This window comes from Notothenia rossii (assembly GCF_949606895.1).
Source record: "Notothenia rossii genome assembly, chromosome: 12".
NCBI classification, from domain to species: domain Eukaryota; kingdom Metazoa; phylum Chordata; class Actinopteri; order Perciformes; family Nototheniidae; genus Notothenia; species Notothenia rossii.
The window spans coordinates 23,317,789-23,339,059 of NC_136911.1; the positions used below are offsets into that span (position 1 = coordinate 23,317,789).

The 21,271-nt window shown below is 44.0% G+C and overlaps 2 protein-coding genes across 4 annotated transcripts; both read right to left on the reverse strand.

Annotated features, from left to right (window-relative positions):
• Window positions 1-1,031: 1,031 nt before the first annotated feature.
• On the reverse strand, window positions 1,032-7,418 carry wdr97 (WD repeat domain 97). 2 transcript variants are annotated; one of them, XM_079660952.1, is made up of 7 exons: window positions 7,385-7,418; window positions 6,709-6,841; window positions 6,476-6,633; window positions 4,959-5,381; window positions 4,487-4,608; window positions 3,173-3,884; window positions 1,032-1,506 (listed from the first exon to the last, which is right to left on the reverse strand). In XM_079660952.1, exons 2-7 carry the CDS (start codon window positions 6,820-6,822, stop codon window positions 1,332-1,334), a joined length of 1,704 nt encoding a protein of 567 aa, XP_079517078.1. In that variant the 5' UTR covers window positions 6,823-6,841; window positions 7,385-7,418; the 3' UTR covers window positions 1,032-1,331. The 2 variants fall into 2 exon arrangements, with proteins under 2 accessions (XP_079517078.1, XP_079517079.1); XM_079660953.1 differs by having other exon boundaries at window positions 1,364-1,551.
• A 373-nt stretch (window positions 7,419-7,791) lies between these two features.
• Window positions 7,792-21,221, reverse strand: dync2i1 (dynein 2 intermediate chain 1). Of its 2 annotated transcripts, XM_079661006.1 has the most exons (23): window positions 21,084-21,221; window positions 20,804-20,857; window positions 19,337-19,823; window positions 19,198-19,265; window positions 18,573-18,791; window positions 18,440-18,481; window positions 17,879-17,923; window positions 17,471-17,684; window positions 16,880-16,982; window positions 16,665-16,794; window positions 16,420-16,531; window positions 15,252-15,340; window positions 15,034-15,163; window positions 13,879-14,051; window positions 13,515-13,677; window positions 12,222-12,323; window positions 12,069-12,130; window positions 11,491-11,542; window positions 10,146-10,206; window positions 9,844-9,943; window positions 9,277-9,408; window positions 8,707-8,930; window positions 7,792-8,214 (listed from the first exon to the last, which is right to left on the reverse strand). In XM_079661006.1, exons 1-23 carry the CDS (start codon window positions 21,096-21,098, stop codon window positions 8,043-8,045), a joined length of 2,949 nt encoding a protein of 982 aa, XP_079517132.1. In that variant the 5' UTR covers window positions 21,099-21,221; the 3' UTR covers window positions 7,792-8,042. The 2 variants fall into 2 exon arrangements, with proteins under 2 accessions (XP_079517132.1, XP_079517133.1); XM_079661007.1 differs by lacking the exon at window positions 18,440-18,481.
• Window positions 21,222-21,271: the final 50 nt, after the last annotated feature.

Sequence of the window (21,271 nt, forward strand, 5' to 3'; positions counted from 1 at the left end):
GGGAGAGAGAGGAGAGAGAGAGGGAGAGAGAAGGGAGAGAGAGGGAGAGAGAGGGGAGAGAGAGGAGAGAGAGAGGGAGAGAGAGGGAGAGAGGGAGAGAGAGGGGAGAGGGAGCGGGAAGAGAGAGAGGGGAGAGAGAGAGGGGAGAGGGGAGAGGGAGAGGGGAGAGAGGGAGAGAGAGGGAGAGAGAGGGGAGAGAGAGGGGAGAGAGAGGAGAGAGAGGGGAGAGAGAGGAGAGAGAGAGAGAGGGAGAGAGGGAGAGAGAGGGGAGAGAGAGGAGAAAGAGGGAGAGAGAGGGGAGAGGGAGGGAGAGAGGGGAGAGAGAGGAGAGAGAGGAGAGAGAGAGGGGAGAGAGAGGGGAGAGAGAGAGAGAGAGGGGAGAGAGAGGAGAGAGAAAGGGGAGAGAGAGGGGAGAGAGAGAGAGAGAGAGAGGAGAGAGAGGAGAGAGAGAGGGGAGAGAGGAGAGAGAGAGGGGAGAGAGAGGGGAGAGAGAGAGAGAGAGAGGAGAGAGAGGAGAGAGAGAGGGGAGAGAGAGGGGAGAGAGAGAGAGAGAGAGGAGAGAGAGGAGAGAGAGAGGGGAGAGAGAGGGGAGAGAGAGAGAGAGAGAGGAGAGAGAGGAGAGAGAGAGGGGAGAGAGAGGGGAGAGAGAGGGGAGAGAGAGAGAGAGAGGGGAGAGAGAGGAGAGAGAAAGGGGAGAGAGAGCGGAGAGAGAGAGAGGGGAGAGAGAGGAGAGAGAGGGGAGAGAGAGGAGAGAGGAGAGAGAGAGAGGGGAGAGAGAGGGGAGAGAGAGGGGAGAGAGAGAGAGAGGGGAGAGAGAGGAGAGAGAAAGGGGAGAGAGAGCGGAGAGAGAGAGAGGGGAGAGAGAGGAGAGAGAGGGGAGAGAGAGAGAGAGGGGAGAGAGAGGAGAGAGAGGGGAGAGAGAGGAGAGAGGAGAGAGAGGGGAGAGAGGGGAGAGAGCGGAGAGAGAGAGAGAGGAGAGAGAGGGGAGAGATCACTGAGCAGCATATCATTCTGAAATGGTCACATTTATTTTGTTATTCAAATTTGTATTGAATTTTTCTAAACATTCAAATTAAATAAGAGTCTCTGTCTGCTTTGATGTGTGTCCAGAAATGCTGGCCCCATTTATTTGGATGCTTAAACTGTTGTAGCTTCATTTAAAAAACAATTTTAATTCACAATTTTAAATTTTATTTTCAGGTTTACACAACAAAACAAAACATAATAAAACCCACAAAATAATAACAACAAACAACGACAAAAACAGACAAACAGCAACAGTAGCAACCTCATGTGTGAGCACTTATCATGTTACATTGAAGCACACAAAGTCAAAACAGTTGTTCTAGTAGATTACCTGCAGTGAGGAGGTATCCGCTCTCAGGGTGCGCCTGCATTGAAGTGACTCTCTGTCCGCTGTGTGCCGGGGTCCTTTGTAAAACCTTCCCGTTATCGAGTCTCAGGACACTCACACAGCCTCCACTCTGACCCAGGACGACCAGGAACCTCAAAGAAGTCAAATCAGCGGACAAACCTCAGCAGGAGAGGACTCTTTAAAGTAGAGACACTACATACTGATATACACCTGAACATCAGCAGGTGAGGACTCTTTAAAGTAGAGACACTACATACTGATATACACCTGAACATCAGCAGGAGAGGACTCTTTAAAGTAGAGACACTACATACTGATATACACCTGAACATCAGCAGGAGAGGACTCTTTAAAGTACAGACACTACATACTGATATACACCTGAACATCAGCAGGAGAGGACTCTTTAAAGTAGAGACACTACATACTGATATACACCTGAACATCAGCAGGAGAGGACTCTTTAAAGTAGAGACACTACATACTGATATACACCTGAACATCAGCAGGAGAAGACTCTTTAAAGTAGAGACACTACATACTGATATACACCTGAACATCAGCAGGTGAGGACTCTTTAAAGTAGAGACACTACATACTGATATACACCTGAACATCAGCAGGAGAGGACTCTTTAAAGTAGAGACACTATATACTGATATACACCTGAACATCAGCAGGTGAGGACTCTTTAAAGTAGAGACACTACATACTGATATACACCTGAACATCAGCAGGAGAGGACTCTTTAAAGTAGAGACACTACATACTGATATACACCTGAACATCAGCAGGAGAGGACTCTTTAAAGTAGAGACATTACATACTGATATACACCTGAACATCAGCAGGAGAGGACTCTTTAAAGTAGAGACACTACATACTGATATACACCTGAACATCAGCAGGAGAGGACTCTTTAAAGTAGAGACACTACATACTGATATACACCTGAACATCAGCAGGAGAGGACTCTTTAAAGTAGAGACATTACATACTGATATACACCTGAACATCAGCAGGAGAGGACTCTTTAAAGTAGAGACACTACATACTGATATACACCTGAACATCAGCAGGAGAGGACTCTTTAAAGTAGAGACACTACATACTGATATACACCTGAACATCAGCAGGAGAGGACTCTTTAAAGTAGAGACACTACATACTGATATACACCTGAACATCAGCAGGAGAGGACTCTTTAAAGTAGAGACACTACATACTGATATACACCTGAACATCAGCAGAAGAGGACTCTTTAAAGTAGATACACTACATACTGATATACACCTGAACATCAGCAGGAGAGGACTCTTTAAAGTAGAGACACTACATACTGATATACACCTGAACATCAGCAGGAGAGGACTCTTTAAAGTAGAGACACTACATACTGATATACACCTGAACATCAGCAGGAGAGGACTCTTTAAAGTAGAGACACTACATACTGATATACACCTGAACATCAGCAGGAGAGGACTCTTTAAAGTAGAGACACTACATACTGATATACACCTGAACATCAGCAGGAGAGGACTCTTTAAAGTAGAGACACTACATACTGATATACACCTGAACATCAGCAGGAGAGGACTCTTTAAAGTAGAGACACTACATACTGATATACACCTGAACATCAGCAGGAGAGGACTCTTTAAAGTAGAGACACTACATACTGATATACACCTGAACATCAGCAGGAGAGGACTCTTTAAAGTAGAGACACTACATACTGATATACACCTGAACATCAGCAGGAGAGGACTCTTTAAAGCCAGATAAAGTGCTCACTTGTTCTCGTCATCATCTAGATTTGCTGTCTTCCTGTTGGAGCCTCCTCTCCTCTGCTGCAGACTCCTCCACTCCTCCACAGCTTCTTGTGTTTCAGACACACAGCTGTAGAGAACCAGGCATTGTGCGGGGCCGGGGGGGGGCAGAGTCTGAGCGTCTTTTTCGGTCACATGATCTTTACGCCTCCAAACCCCCTGACCTCTGCCCTGCCACTCCTGCATCACAGAGATGGGGTTAGTGAGCGTGCTGGCCTGCAGCACTGTGCCTGTGTGTGTCAGAGCCAGCAGGGTCTCTCTCTGCAGGCAGTAGTCAGCACACAGGAGCCTCTGCTGGGCTCTGAAAGAAGTCAACACTGCTCCTGTTTCTGCAGCCACCAGCGTGATGTCACTGTCTCCGCTCAGACACAGCACTCGTTTGGGGTAAGGAGCAGGAACGGGCGATGTTAGGATCTGCCTCAGAGGAGCTCCTCTGAGTGCACAGTGCAGGGTGTACAGGGATCTGACGCTCCAAACGTCCACGCCCTGCCGAGAGAACGAGAAGAAGGTATCTCCCTTTTTATTTCCTCGTATACACAGCGGAGGGGCTTCCTGCTCCACGTGGACGCACTCCACCACATCTCCGTCCGTGAGGCTCCAGCACTGGATCGTACAATCCTGAGAGGCTGAGAGCAGCATGCTGGCCGCCGGGCAGAAGAACAGAGAGCTCACCACACCTGGGAAGAAAGAAATAAACTCAAATGTAAAATAAAGAAATAAACATGTGTATTGTAAAGAAGCTCCTCTGTCCTTTGGCTTTGCACCCTTTGATTTGCATTGTTTTAAAGATAACATCAGATGGACCTTCATCAATCCCCGTGGGGACATTCAGGAGTTTAAGAGTGAGATTGAAAAACAGGACAGCACAGATGAATACAATTAAAGATGCAATTTACATTTAAAATGATATTATAAAGCTCTATTCAAGCTGCTCTCCTCATAGACCAAGTGCAGCTCAAAGTGCTTTAACAGCACAAATGAAAGCTTCAGGTCAGATGGTAAAAATTGCACACATTTAGCTCAACAATATAATATAACAGTTCAAGGGACACAAGGAGGTAGAAGGAGTGGTAAAATAAGTAATGATAAAGGAAGCAATAAGACACAATTCATAAATCCTATAAAATAAAGAAGTAAATAAGGAAAATAAATTAAAGTAAAAACTAATGGCTGATCCATTCCATCAGATCTTGACTTACTACCAAGCAGCTTCTTCGTCACTACGAGTCCCCATAACGACCCAATTGAAGTCAAATGAGTCAAACAGTTAAGACGTTACCATTATGTCCAACAAAAGCCATCCGAAGGTCCCAGTCCGGACCCCAGACTCTGATGGAGAGCTCCTCAGACGCAGTGATCAGAGCGTCCAGCTGGGAGCAGAACACCATCGCTGTGATGTCTCTGTGGAACATGGCATGGGGTTTATTTACTGTGTTTTTATTATTAATAACATTTATTCCTATTTTTTAATATGCAAGTCTATTCTCTGTTCTTTATCTGCACTTTATGCTGTTGTGTTAATGTGAATTCCACCATTGCGTGCCATTAAAGGAATTCTGATTCCTGTCAATCCTTTTGCTTTTAGTCTGATAGACGTGCGCCCGCACACACACACACACACACACACACACACACACACACACACACACACACACACACACACACACACACACACACACACACACACACACACACACACACACACACACACACACACACACACACACACACACACACACACACACACACACCGTGAGCTCAGATCCTTCTTGTGTTGCAGGACCTTCCCAGCGTCGAGGTCGACCACCGTCACAACTCTCCCGCTCGCCACGAACGCTCTGTGGGGCCAATCAGATCGCGGCGGGGCCAAAGCCATGTGAGTGAACGTGTTGTTCTGCAGCTCCTCTGTTATCTTCACCTTGCACCTCATGAGCATCACCGACCACACACACACATTCCCCTGGCCGGCCGTCACCAGCTCTGAGGAGTGATGTGCAGCCTCACACACACTTATGTCCAGAGCATCGTTTGCAATATCCACTGGGTGCAGATTCTGATCCAGGAGAGTGAAGACAGGCCCCGGACCCCAGCCCACCAAACGGCCGGGGGTCTTAGTGTTGGTCAGGCCCAGGAAAGGGAGGGACTGTGAGGAGGTCTGCCTGTAGCCGTCGGCTCTGTAGAGGGCAGAGAGGGCAACCGTACACACATCCTTCACTCAAGTAGAAGTACAGATACTCGTGTTTAAAAATACTCTGGTGAAAGTAGAAGTACTGACTAAACTTCTTTACTCAAGTCAAAGTAAAGAGGCTTTGAAATGTACTTCAGTAAAAAGTACCCATAACTAGCAGCTGTTTTAAAGAGTACCTGACCTCCCTTTATATTAATAGAACAATAATGTCATTGTTAGCTAATGAATGTTTCCGTGCTGAACAACGGCAACATGACAACGTTTCCATTGGTCCCTCTTCTTTAGAGAAGACAAGGAAATGATGGATACACGGATCGTGTTCAAATCAATAGGCACGCAATGACTCTAAATAATAATGATCACGCCACCAAACACACATTCAGACTAAAGGAACCAGCCTGTTTGGAAAATGAGAGAAGTAGAAAGTACAGGTATTTGGGTTCAACATGTAAGAAGTAGAAAGTACAGGTATTTGGGTTCAACATGTAAGAAGTAGAAAGTACAGGTATTTGGGTTCAACATGTAAGAAGTAGAAAGTACAGGTATTTGGGTTCAACATGTGAGAAGTAAAAAGTACAGGTATTTGGGTTCAACATGTAAGAAGTAGAAAGTACAGGTATTTGGGTTCAACATGTAAGAAGTAGAAAGTACAGGTATTTGGGTTCAACATGTGAGAAGTAAAAAGTACAGGTATTTGGGTTCAACATGTAAGAAGTAGAAAGTACAGGTATTTGAGTTCAACATGTAAGAAGTAGAAAGTACAGGTATTTGGGTTCAACATGAGAGAAGTAGAAAGTACAGGTATTTGGGTTCAACATGTAAGAAGTAGAAAGTACAGGTATTTGGGTTCAACATGTGAGAAGTAAAAAGTACAGGTATTTGGGTTCAACATGTAAGAAGTAGAAAGTACAGGTATTTGGGTTCAACATGTAAGAAGTAGAAAGTACAGGTATTTGGGTTCAACATGTAAGAAGTCAAAGTAAAAAGTCGTCAGTAAAATAAGTAGTGGAGTAAAGTACTGAGACCAGAAACATGAACTAAAGTACAGTAACAAAGTATTTGTACTCCACTACTTCCCACCTGGGGTAGATGCTGGCTGTGTTGTCTGAGTGGAGGCAGATGAAGGCAGCTGAAGCTTCAGAGAACATCATGAAACGCACCGGGCTCTCAAAAGGAAAATGATGCAGGCGCTGGAGACCGTGAGTGAACACATGATGCTGGACTTTAGGGGGTTTCACCTGGAGACAGAGAAAGAGGAAGCATGTATAAGGTGTCTGAAAGTCTGTATGCATCATGGTGACATCATGGTCTACCTTGCTTGTATTTTGCGTCCTCATATTTTGCGTCCTCATATTTTGTGTCCCATTCTCTTGGAAAATCAGGGTGTGATGGGGGACGAGGTCTGTTGTTGTTCTTGTCTCCTCCATAATCTTTCTTACAGGATTCCTGCAAATAATGTTTTTTGGGACTTAGGCCTATGTGACAAAAATCTCGGTTGTGTTGGTGGCAGACTTTAAAAGAATCACATTTTGTATCAATAACTATTGATTTTGTGTGTGGATGACATGGAAAAACATGGGGGGACCTTTTTTTTATTCCTATTTTCTTTTATCAATAATGTTCAAACTATTTTAATAAAAGAACATACATATTGTTTGGAAATCAGGGTCAAATAAATGCTATTTACAGGCAGAGATGATAGATACACGAAGTAAAAAGTGGAATACAAAACATGGGTTTAAATCATTATCATAAGACACCCAAACAATAACAAATAAAATCATCCCACATTTTAGCTACTGTAAAGCTAAAGGCTAATATGAGCTAAAATCAATTTGCTGTTAGTCCATAAAGTTACATATTTATAGCATTTGGTATCAGTTTATAAGTTGGAAAAACGTCAAAATGTGTTTTGCTTTCAGCAAACAGCACAAAGTCTGTGATCTAAGTTAATTAAGCTAAAAAAAACTATGAATAAAGTTAGCATACCTGCTTTGAGAAAAAGTTCGTTTTCTGACCTCCCAGGGGCTACCTCTCTGTTGCTAGGCGACAGGTTGCTAGTTGCTAGGCTACATCCATTGGCAACACGTCCCAAAACTATACGGTGGCAGAAAATACGAGCAGCTAGTTTCTCATATTGTTTAAAGAATTAGATAAATTAGAGTTTTTATAAGTATCTAAGTACCTATAATTGACCGCAGGGCTGTACCCACTCTTTAGGACTTTAATTTACTAATGATTTTCTGCAATATACCTGTCGTGAAATCCAACGGCAAAACCCCATTGGCTTTTTGTCTAGCCAGACGGATGCTAACCGGGTTAGCTTAGATTATCAGCTTTTAAATTGACACTTTCCACACAAAAAAATAGATCTAAATACAAAATAAAACACAAACTACAGACAGTATGATTTTATTGTATAAAAAGTAAAGTTGTTAATCCATACAAATGTTATATTTATTTAACAGTAGAAATATTTACACCAACATAATAAAGGTTTCACATATTGAAGGATATTAAATAATAAGATATTTGGTATTCAGCTACATTCTTCTAATCCGTATGTGAAATTGTTTAGGAGGACATTTAACAGAAACAGATTAATAAGATGCATGTCCAGAGTTTTACATTTTAATTTACAAGTGCTTCAAAAGGCTTCAGTCACTAAACTCTCCAGCTTCTCCTCTTCTTCAGAACTGGACACCGTCAAACTTCTTGTAAAATACTGCATTTCTATCTTTCCTGACTCGTGAGCCAGAGCTACTCCTGAATATGTGTGTTGTTGTCCCGAGTCTCCGAACACAGACATGGCCGTCACCCTGAGAAGAGAGCAGAAAATAAATGTACACACATTGTTGGGAAAATAGTGAATGTACTCTTCCAACATGAGAGTAACATGATAACAAAGGTATCCCAACTGTAGCTGAGTTCATGACAGGATGTGTGATGACCTAGAAGAGCATCAGGACTGTTTGAGGCATATGATAGCTATGTGATTAACATGATGATTCAGCCTCTATGGAGAGAGACATATGACAAGCATGATCATTTCTGACGTGGAGCTAATCTGAAGTAAACATTGAATACTGCTTTCTATTCCTCCATCTTGTGACTGTGGAACTCCCTCTCTTGGATATCAGCATGTGAAGGACACTGTTCAGGAACTAGTTGATGCTCTGTATGTGATGACTCCTTCCATTCTGGAGAGGATCACAGATACATGGATCCTGAGATTCAAGCTCAAGCCGGGTACCAGGGAGAGATTCTAACACACGTCAATACAAGAAATCCTGACGTCCTGACGGTGTTACCTGTCAGAGTGCAGCTTCTCCGTCACCACAGGCTGGCTGTCGTTTCTCAGCAGGTCCCATATGTGGAGGTTTGAGGCTCCGTCCAGAACGCAGAACACTGAGGGTCTGGTTTGGTTCCACTGTAGTGAAATCACTGGTTCTCCAGAGGTACTGTTCCTCCACTCTGACACAGGATGCTGCTGACTCACTGCATGAAGCCGGATGCTGCCGTCCCCACAACCCACCTGGGATAAAGGGACATCATTCAAATCAGAATCAGAAATACTGTATTGGGGGAATCTAGAAACACTTGATGCTCATTGGCACAGCACTCATCTTGTCATTTGACTTTATTCTCAGATATGTTTGTGGTTTTTACACTATCATTCATGTCTGTTGATTTGTGAAGCCCTCTGAGACAAATGTGTTTTGTGATATTGGGCTATATAAATACATTTGAATTGAATTTGAATTGAATGAAAGACGTGTTGACCTGTAGTGTTTTTCCTATTTCTATGGGGGCAAAACAATAGGATTTCCTTATTTGGGGAAAACCACATTTCCTTTAATATCAGTGAGATGCGCTCTCACCAAGAACAGGTGTTTCCTGAAGGGAGAGAAGTGGATCGAGGTGACGTCGACAGGTTGGACTCCTGCCTCCTGAAACCTGTAAAACCTCGGGGGAGCCTTCAGACCGTGACTCGTCTCATGATTAACCAAACCCTGGGAATAAAGGGTATTAACGTCACATCACAACATCAACACTGGAATATTCTCCCAGTTGAACTTAAAACCTGGACTGACTTGAACTCTTTCTCTTGTGGTGCAAACAAATTGATATTAAGCAACCAGTCATGTCAACATTAAATTACACTGTAATCTGAGTTGTTCCATATGAACTGTATTGTAATATTATATCTTAACTGTACTATGTATTATCTTATTGACCTGAATTTAAATCATGTGTTATAGTTGTTTGTTATGTACCTGCCTAAGGAGTGCAGATGGAAATGAGCTATTAGCTATAATCATGCATAATTCATCTCTTCTCTTTTCTGAGATGAATGTACTTGTATTCATGTTCCTTGTTGAAATAAATACATAATAATAATGACACAAAAGAGCATTTGGTTGGAAGTTTTCCAAAATTCTGCTTACCATATTGGTGCCGATAAAGAAATGATTGGAGTCTGTCGGGAGGAATTTCAAATGAAGAGTCTGCAGCGGTCCTGTTCTCGCTGCATCTCTTTGTGACTCCCTGAGAGGAGGGAAACATGCCAAAAACAGAGGTCAAAGGTTACCACATGCTGGGCCAAAAACAAACCGAGCAGCGTACAGTGGAACATGACACTGCATCTCAGATATGCGTCCATCAGAGCAGCTGGTTTCCGCTGCAGAGACACTGAGGGGTTATTTTGAGAAGTGATGGATGATCATCTCGGGCTGTTTATCAATCTCACCTCTCAGCAGTGAGCAGCACGGAGCTGTGGAGCAACTTCACTTTACCACCTGGCCTCAGACCTGCAGGAGAGAGAGAGAGAGAGAGAAAGAGAGAGAGAGAGAGGGGGGGGGGAGAGAAAGAGAGGGAGAGAGAGAAAGAGAGAGAGAGGGAGAGAGAGAGAGAGGGGGGGGGGGAGAGAAAGAGAGGGAGAGAGAGAGAGAGAGAGTTAGAGAGAGGGAGAGAGAGAGAGGGAGAGAGAGGGAGAGAGAGAGAGGAGGGGAGAGAAAGAGGGGGAGAGAGAGAGGGAGGGGGAGAGAGAGAGAGAGAGGGAGAGGGAGAGGGGGAGAGAGAGAGGGAGAGAGAGGGAGAGAGAGAAGGAGAGGGAGAGGGAGAGAGAGAGAGGGAGAGAGAGAAAGAGAGAGAGAGAGAGGAGGGGAGAGAGAGAGAGACAGAGAGAGAGAGGGAGAGAGAGAGGAGGGAGAGAGAGAGAGAGAGGAGGGAGAGAGAGAGGGAGAGAGAGAGAGACAGAGAGAGAGGAGGGAGAGAGAGAGGAGGGAGAGAGAGGGAGGGGGAGAGAGAGAGAGGGAGAGAGAGAGGAGGGAGAGAGAGAGGGAGAGAGAGAGAGGGAGAGAGAGGAGGGAGAGAGAGAGAGAGAGAGAGATGAAGCTGGTACAACATGTTGGAGAACGATGGCCCAATTCCAAACAGACCCCTACATCCTAACCATCCTAATTCCTTGCCATTTGGGCGTTTGTGCACGTTTTGTCCGTGAGATCAAGTGCTGTTCAAACCAACTACTGAGAAGTTGGAATTATTAAACCCTCCGACAAGAAGTTTGGTAAAAAAATGTACCAGTAAACTGCACCGAAGAAGATAGACATTTAACAACTTGGTTACGATTTTTGTTATACTTAGGATCATATACCCGCATCTACGGTATGTGTGCATTTGACTGTCAAATTTTATATATTGGTGACTGTCGCAAAAGCCAAGCAGCTCATCAGATTTTAAAACGAAAAGAGGGTTACAAAAACTAAACGCCTCTTTTTCACGATTTTTTGAGTTTTTATTTGACCTATTATTTATAATGTTTTGTCCAAAACATGGTGAGTTGAAACTGTTGTTATGAAAAGTTACAGAAAGTTATCAAACCCTCCTAAAGGAATCAGTAAATCAGTTGGTTTTGGGTCCATTAAATTGGAGATTTATAGCATCGTTATTATTATTATTTTTCCGAGAGAGGCTGATTCTTGCACCACCTTAAAGACAAGTTTGTATGGGTCAGATTGGAACTGGTCCAAAGAGTCTCTTCCAGGAAAAAGAGGAGGTGTGTGGGGGGGGGCTCTAATACCTGACCTCCTTACCTAAATCTGTGGGAGAGCCGGCCTCATTGGCTTTAGGGAGCTCCAGCACCACCTAGGACACACAGGGGGAACATGCGATTATATCAGGGCATTAAGTACAATTTAAATATCTGGATATACAGTAAAGGCAAGACTGTTTACCTGCTGAGTTAGCATGTATTTATATTTCATTCAGATTTCCACACTACATTTTCCAGGTGTTTCATTAGATGTAAACACAGAGGATAATGTTTCAGTAAATCTATTTATTTTTGGCCTGTATTTAATTACATTTCCACAAATTGGCACTATTAATAGCAGAACGAATTACCTATCAGCTGTTTCTGTTTGCCTCTTACAACTGGGTGTACAGAACTATTAATGGACGGCTTTGATTCTGCAGAAAATCTTCTATTTAATGATTTTCATGCAGATTATTTGGCATAAAATAGGAGATAGTGAAATCCTCGGGAAGTCACGCTGAATCTAACATATGTGCACGTTCCTTTCCCCCTCACCAGGATCCCCACTTAAACTCTCACACAGTTTGAAAACCTATATACAAATATATACGGAATCTAATGTGTTGCCCAACTCACCCAGAAGTTTAAAACCCCGACTTCATCCAGAGAGGCGAGCTGGAACGACAGTCCAGACGACTCTGGATCATGAAACAGAACAACAATTAATACACCTTTACAAAACAATGCAACTTAAATCAGTGTGTTATTAACCCCAAGTTATTGACGTACCTTCCTCAGATGCCAGCAGGGGGACGTCTGAGGAAGAAGAGGAAGGGACGACTTCTACAGACGTCACGGAGGAGAAATGTCCCGAGCCGGACATCACTGCGTCTGTTTGGACACGGAGACAAAAGCACTGAATCAAATACGATCTTAAAGGTCCTCTATGATACTGTTCCTCATCAATATATCCCAGGTCTCAGATATATCCAGAGCCTGTCTCTGATTGGCTGAAACACCAAACAGATCATTGCAGCATTACCCATAATCCCCTCTGTTTCAGCCCTGTTTCCAAAGTGCTGATTCTCTGTCTGTTACTTTAGATGAAAATAAGGAGCCCCTCCCCACGCCCCTCTGAGAGACATTTGGTTACAAAGAACTCAATGGAGCTCTTGGAGGAGATTCAGGTGATAAGGGGGGGGGGGGGGGTTACCTTGGTTGCTGATTGGCTAATGGTTACACAAGACAAAACATCGTTATGACATCATAAAGTGGCCAAAATCTGATCAGCTCATTTTCAGACAGGTTTTTATAGAAATGGATCAAAAAGAGAGAGAATCTTTGTTCCTGAAACTTTCAGAGTCTCTTTCCACAGAGGGGACACATGTTGATGTAGAAGAGACATGAAGAAGAGGGGACACATGTTGATGTAGAAGAGACATGAAGAAGAGGGGACACATGTTGATGTAGAAGAGACATGAAGAAGAGGGGACACATGTTGATGTAGAAGAGACATGGAGAAGAGGGGACACATGTTGATGTAGAAGAGACATGGAGAAGAGGGGACACATGTTGATGTAGAAGAGACATGAAGAAGAGGGGACACATGTTGATGTAGAAGAGACATGAAGAAGAGGGGACACATGTTGATGTAGAAGAGACATGAAGAAGAGGGGACACATGTTGATGTAGAAGAGACATAAAGAAGAGGGGACACATGTTGATGTAGAAGAGACATGGAGAAGAGGGGACACATGTTGATGTAGAAGAGACATGGAGAAGAGGGGACACATGTTGATGTAGAAGAGACATGAAGAAGAGGGGACACATGTTGATGTAGAAGAGACATGAAGAAGAGGGGACACATGTTGATGTAGAAGAGACATGAAGAAGAGGGGACACATGTTGATGTAGAAGAGACATAAAGAAGAGGGGACACATGTTGATGTAGAAGAGACATGGAGAAGAGGGGACACATGTTGATGTGGAAGAGACATGGAGAAGTGGGGACACATGTTGATGTAGAAGAGACATGGAGAAGAGGGGACACATGTTGATGTAGAGAGACACCAGAGACAGTACCAGTGGAGAAGGTGGGCAGTCTGAAGGTCCACTCGTCCTCCCCGATCTTCAGACTGTAATGGTCCTCAGTGTTCTCCCTCAGGTCCCACAGCAGCACTGAACCCACTGACGTTCCTGCAAACACCAGCACGGCTTTCCCTGGACTGAAGCAGCAACACTGCACCTGCAGCAGAGAGAAGACTACTGTCAGAGTGAGTGAGTGTGTCTGTGTGTCTGTGTGTCTGTGTGTCTGTGTGTCTGTGTGTCTGTGTGTCTGTGTGTCTGTGTGTCTGTCTGTCTGTCTGTCTGTCTGTCTGTCTGTCTGTCTGTCTGTCTGTGTGTGTGTGTATGTGTGTGTGTGTGTGAGTGTGTGTGTGTGTCTCACCTCAGACTCGTAGATGAGGACTCTCTGAGGGGAGGACGGCTCCCAGATGTTCCAGATGCAGATGACGGAGCAGCTGTCCAGCCTCACGGCGCTGGGTGTTTCCGTCGGGCGATGAACGGACATCACGATGTGTTTCTGCGTCGGAGAGAAGTGCAGCAGGCTGACGCTGCGACCTGCAAACGACAAACAAAGCATGGAGCAATGTGTGGGGGAAAGTGCATGAAGACAGCTGCATTCATACGGGACATACTGAACCATTAAAGGGGCTCATGAGGCAAGGCACGCTTATTTATACAGCACTTTTCAACACAGGGCATTTCAAAGTCAAAGACATTAAGAGCATACAACACATTCAAAAGCAAAGCAATAAAACATGAATAACAGTTACAGTGCAGTTTGAGATGTGAATAGTTCAATTAAAAGCAGCAGCAAAAAGAAAGTCTTGAGCCTGGATTTAAAAGCAGTCAGTCACAGGCTACCTGCAGGTTTCTGGGAGTTCGTTCCAGATATTTGTTCAATATCTCAAACCAAACTCTCACATTCCTCTACCTCTAGTCTTCCCGTTAAATTATAGTTCTCTTGACACTTTTCTAACCTTTTTACATTCCTTTCATCCTTCTCTTTGCATCCTTAAGCTGCGTCTCACTTCGGTTCAATGGAATCCTTGCGTCTCTCCATGCTCCCCTGGTGGGAGGGACTAGACGAAAAGGAACCACGAGAAGCAGGGAAATGAGTTTTAAGAGCAATGGGACGTCCTTTCCTCCGGAGCGTTACGTGAAGCAACGCCGCACAGCTGATCGTCTGACAGCAGCCAGATCAGTGCAAGCGCTGCATCGTCCAATCAGTGAGCGATACACAGGAAGGGGGCGGGGCGAGTGTATTTCACCGGAGGATGGTCTGGTAGTTCCTCGCTCCTCCGGCACAAATAAGGCCACTGGGACGGTACTCAGGACGGCGCAGAGAAATCAACTTCCGGTGAGACCGAGCCCGAGGAGCGAGGAAATGAGAACCGAAGTGAGACGCAGCCCCAGGCAACACATTGGACCCTGTTGTCTCCGTCTTTGACCTTTAAACCACTTTTCTTTTTCCCAGGTAGCAACAACAACCATGATTCACCAGTGCAGTAATAGTTATCTCTCTGGTTACTGTGCGTACCGTAGAGAAAAGGCAGCTTGGTGTTGAGCAGTAAACTCCCGTCGCTGAAAGACGTGGAATCTGTCGGAGACTTCATCTTCTCCAGGGACTTCCTGTCAGCGCGATGCTCCTCCAGCAGCACCACCATCACCTGGGTCCAGACATTAAGACAACAGACGTTTCATTTAGGGTTTCATTTCTACACAGGAAGTATGTTTTTAAGTGTTTATAAAAGACACCTGAGAGGCCGAGCGCAGGAACGCTGTGAGACGCCGAGAGTCAACACTCATCTCACTTTTGTCCTGAGCTTCTCTGGAGAGGTTGGGATCTGTGGAACAAACAGTTGTTGACGTGTTTACACTTTGTTTATTAGAGATTTGTTTTGTTACATTAGAGCAGGGGTGTCAAACTCAATTTCATCTCGGGCCACATTAGCATCATGGTTGCACTCAAAGGGCCAGTTTTATATATAAGATTATATAAAAACACATAAATAAATATATAATATATATAAAATAATGTATTACATTACTGCCTCTGCATTGGATGATTATCGGATAGGGTAATAACTTCATATTTAATTACGTCTGAAAGCAGAAGTCTAGGGCAAATAATTGCAAGTCTCTTCAGTGTGAATGTCACAAAATGATTTTTTTTTAAACATTTTGAAAAAAAAAGTCAGATTCTGAGCAAAAGGTTACATTTGAGATGCATTGTGGGACATGTAGTTTATGGGCAACGTGCTTCTGTAAATCGACATGCAACCGTATAATAAACGTATTATATTCTTTGCAGGCTCTTGTGGGGCCGCAGAAAATGAAGTCACGGCCGGATTTGGCCCCCGGGCCTTGAGTTTGACCCCCCTGAATTAGAGCATGCACTAAAAGTAGGAAGACTAACGTTCACTGTTAGAGACAATTGGAAAGCAACTTGAAATATTGCTGAACAGTCGTTGTTATTGTTTGTGTTCTTTGTAATTGTATTTTCTCTTTGTAATCAGTACAGACCACCGTCTCATTTGTATGCATGTATTTTGCTTTCATCTCTGATGCAGTTTCGAAACGCAATAAAAAGATTTTTGATCAGAAATATTGCTGAACACTAACGTAACTAAAGCCGTGCAGAAAGGAAGAAGGAACACGCACACAAAAGGCAAAGCAGCATCGTTCCTCCTCACTATGACAAGCCCAAGGCATCTCCAACGTGCACGACTGATATCAGGAACTATGGGGGAACGTATCCTCTGGGGCTCCATGTGTTCCCAAAAGCGTCTGAAGAGCCGTGCAGGAAAATCTGAGCCCTCCATTCAAAGAGGGCCCAGTTTAGCTCGCTAATCAATTCTCTTCCCAATAGTTATGGATGTGTGTGTGTGAGATGTACAGGAGCGTTAGAGACGTATTTCTTTACCCCCACAGGCTCCATGGTGCTCTGGAGGATGTTGTGTCCATTTCTCACACACTTCCGTCTCCTCTGTCTGGATGTCTCTGTCCACGTTGTCCTCGTTGCACTGAACGTACGCCTGAGGAGGGAAGAGTTATTCAGACTATAGCAACTTTCTCCTTTATAGCTGGGTTTCTATCTGTTTCCTCGTCTCTTGTTTGAAATGTGTCCTGGTTGATGCTGCTGTTATGTAAAAGACGAAGCATCCTGACCTGCTTTGTGTTTTCGGTCCCGAACGTTCTGATGTACATGTCGTACTCGTTCACAGGAGGCAGATCCAACAGGGAGGCTGTCGTTGAGAAGTCCAGATCAATGAGGCGAAGGAGCTCCGTGCTGCGCTTCCTGTTGGGACGAGAGACACAGATTTAAAGACCACATGGAGTTAAGAAAGACGATTACATACCCACGAGTATGCGAGTGAACTTACTTCTGTTTTGAGGAGACTTTCTTGCTGACTTCGCGCTGCTTCGCCGCCACAAAGTCGATGAACTTCCCGCGCTGTGAGTCTACACTCGGGGTCTTCTCTGATCCTGTAGAATAAGCAGAAAGCATGCGTCATGTTAGGGACAAGGTGCAGCGAGGAGGACATGGATGAACACAATATCTGACTACACTGTGACTTCCCCTTGTTAGTAAATACCAACTATGGGCAATAAGCCGTTAATAACTGTGCAATATATACCTGGCTGCTAAATCCTCAGAACTGTTACAGGATGTGTTTTTTGTAAATTGTGTAACTTTTATCATAATTTTTGTATCTTTAATATTTGTTTATGCAGACAGACAGACAGACCAGACGGACGGACGGACGGACGGACGGACAGACAGACAGACAGACAGACAGACAGACAGACAGACAGACAGACAGACAGACAGACAGACAGACAGACAGACAGACAGACAGACAGACAGACAGACAGACAGACAGACAGACAGACAGACAGACAGATAGATAGACAGATAGACAGATAGACAGACAGACAGACAGACAGACAGACAGAGGAAATAAGGTAGAGACCTCTGGACCACCGGGGCCTCTCCTCCTCGGTGCTGCTGATCTCTCTGGACTGAACTCTCTGGTTTTCCTCGTCCATGGCTCTCTGGATCGCCTCGATTTCCTTCCTCCTTTCTGCCGTCAGTTCCTCCTTCTCTTCTAAAACCTCCTTCTCCTCCTCCTTCTCCTCCTCTTCATCCGGGCTCTCGTCCAGCTCCTCGAAATCCTCCTCATAATCCTTCAAACATCAAACGTCCTTTATGTCACAAACATGCAAAAGAAGTAAGCACAAACTTTGCAGGAATGTGTGTGAATGCTCACCAGTTTCTGAACGATTACGGCATGCAAAAATAACACAAAGACACTGAGATGGGGAACTTAAAAGCAACTGAACGACGTGTTACAGTCCTCCGCCTGAGCATGTATTATTACCTCAAAGTCATCTTCGTAATCAGCCAAATCTTCATCCTTTGCAGCCTGCAGACGTGACATGAATACGTGAAGTAGAACATATACGAAGTAGTTCAATCCAGAACTTCTTGATGCAGCGTGCAGCACAGGTAGTATTCATCACACATATCAAACTAACACATCATTTCACATGCTTTCTCTTCACAGTTTAAACTCATGACTTCACACAAACAGCAGCAGCATGAGCAGATAAATGCTTTGTTTCATGAAAGCAATTAAAAAAGGAACTTTGAAATCTAATGATATTGCAATAGGCACGATCTTTTGACCCTTGTGTTGTGTTCAAAAGCTGTTACCGTTCATGGTGTTCGCCGGTCCATTTCAAAACACGCACATGACTATCATCCAATATTGTTTTAACTACATCATAACTAACTTATAATGCATTCAAACCCGTACAGTCCTGTTGTAATTGAATGTTATGGCCCCAAACCCATCACAGCACATATTGCACACGTGCATGTGTGAGTTCAGGTTCAAGCGTTAGTGCACATATTCTTTGAGAAAGGTGGAACTTCTTACAGGCTCTGCTGTGGCTCTCAGGCCCCGCTCCGCTGCCTCACCCTGACACATGGAGGGAAAACACACATTTCATCTGTCAGGAAACCATCGAGATGAAATAAAATAGTTATATATATTATACAGGTTTACACACCTCAGTTCTAGCGTCATGACTTTTGTCCGAGGCTTTGTCAGATTTCCTGGAGCTGGTCGGGTCTCTGCGATGATGTCTCTCCGGTTCTTCGTCCTCTCTGTGCTTCCTCTCTTTGTTGTTATCCCGTTCTGTTCGCTCTCTGTCACCTCCATGACCCCTGACCTCTTCCTTCACGTCTCGATGCTCTCTGGATCTGCTGTCGTGCTTTCGCTTTTCGTCCTAGAAGGAAAGCAACAAATCAAATACACACTAATGGAAGAGCTGAGTCACTTTCCTGAATCAACCAAACTGTGAAGCAGAACCACGGCTGACGAGGATCACTTTAAATAAAACAGAATGTGTTTCATTTGTAAATTGAATAAACCTTTATTGTTGTATTATAAACTTAGAGCCGAGCGTCCTCTGCCTTATCATCTGCTCTCAATTGCTGTGTGTCTGTGTCGCCCACTGGAGATATACCATTATATACGAGAACAAGGATATTTGTGATATCTTAGAGATGTTAGCCTTTGCAGACCGTTGACTTGCACTAAACCTACTGTACCGCAGAGGGAACACCATGAAAAGCAGAATAGAGCCTCTTCATTATTTTGTTTTCTACATGTAGTTTCCCTGAGATACTCACATGGTGCCCTCTCTCTGTGTGCCTCCTCTCTCTCTCCTCTCTACGTCTCCTCTGCTCCTCTCTGCTCTCTGAAATCACAAAGTGAAATGGAAACACTCGTCCTGTGATTATTTATCTGCTCACATTGACGCCACCTTACCTTCGTCCTCCTTCACTCCCACATGCTTCCTCTCTCTGTCGTTCCTCTCGTCTTTGTCTCTCTCTCGATGGCGGTCTCTTTTCTCTCGATCCTGCTTCTCTCTCCGTTCTCCTTCTCCACCTTCCTCATGTCTCCGTCTCTCCTTCCTCTCCTCTTGTTCTTCTCTCCGTTTTTCCTTGTCTCTGTCTTCCCTCCTTTTGTCCCTGTCCTCCTTATCTCTGTGTCTCTCCTTGTCTTCATCGTTCCTCTTTCCATCTACCACCTTGTCTCTTCTATCTCTTTCACTTCTTCTATCCCGTGATCCCTCTTTCCGTCGATCTGCATATTTGTCTACTTCCTCTTTATCTCTCCTCTCCCTCAGCTTGTCTTTCTCTCGTCTAGTTTCTTTCTCTGGGTCTCTGCGAGTTCTTTCTACAGATTCTCCTCCACGTTGCCTTCTCTCACTATCATCTCGCCTCCGGACATTGTTATCAACCTGTCCTCCCTCCTGGAAAAACAGAAAATAGATCAGTTAATAAGTCATTCCAGGATAGGAGGACATTCTCTGTCCCGCCTATGAAATGTCTTCATATAAAGCTCTCCATAACCTAGCCCCCATCTACATCACTGAGCTCCTTCAGGAGTACACCCCCCCCTCCCGCACCCTCCGCTCCTCCTCCGTAGGACTTCTCACCATCCCAAGCTCTCGCCTCAAAACCATGGGTGCTCGAGCTTTCAGCTGCTCGGCTCCCAGACTCTGGAACTCCCTGCCACTACACATCCGTCAGTCTGATTCCATAACAACATCAAAAACAACTCAAAACCCACCTGTTCAAACTGGCATTTTCTTTATAGACTGTACCCTGTGTCCTTTTGTGTCCTTTTGTAGTCCATTTCCTGTTGTTTGTCTTGTTTTACCCCGGCTGATATTTCACTAAATTCACTGTTTTAATTGCCCCTATGCCCTGTGAGGTGTCCTTGGGTGCTATGAAAGGCGCCCCCCAAGTAAAATGTATTATTATTATTATTATTATTATTATTATTATATGCTTTAAATGCCAAAATATGCACCTGTTGTGTTGGATGTCCTTAGACACAATGTAAATTAAATTGTAGAAAAGGGTGCTTTCAGAATGGCCTTTTTCTCCTGTCCCTCCACAGGTAAAAGCTAGCATTGATTCATCAGGTAAAAGCTAGCATTGATTCATCAGGTAAAAGCTAGCATTGATTCATCAGGTAAAAGCTAGCATTGATTCATCAGGTAAAAGCTAGCATTGATTCACCAGGTAAAAGCTAGCATTGATTCATCAGGTAAAAGCTAGCATTGATTCATCAGGTAAAAGCTAGCATTGATTCATCAGGTAAAAGGTGTGTGACAACAACATCATACACTAAACATACATTTTAACGACACATGTGGCTCAACAGCAAGACATTTAACAAACATGCTAACAATGACATGTAATTAAAAAGTAAAGAAAAGCTCACCCTGATGTGTTTTCTCAGTTCAGCTGGTTTCCATGTGTCTTCCTTGGTTATTTTCTAAAAAACAATAGATGTTAATGTCACTGAATGCCATTATTAACATCCATTGGAACACATTAAGCTATTTCAATGGAAAAACCCCAAAACAATCCGTTCATTTTCACAGAAAACTAACATTTCTGCTTCATAACAAACATTTACCAGCACTTACACGACATTTTACAGAACAAAAACATGACCTATATAAACCTGTATACACTAAACTCAAAGCTAAAGCACTTACCTTGTCACTACTCATGTTTTCGTGTATTTATATATATGTTTTAAGTCTTTTAAACGCGAGAAAGCAACTCATATTTTTGTAACGACGCCGCCATGATGGTATATCTGTTGTACGCATGCGCAGTTCATCGAAACCAAGGAGAACGCGTCATTTTAGCATGGCAACAGGATTGACAGTCGACATCAGAG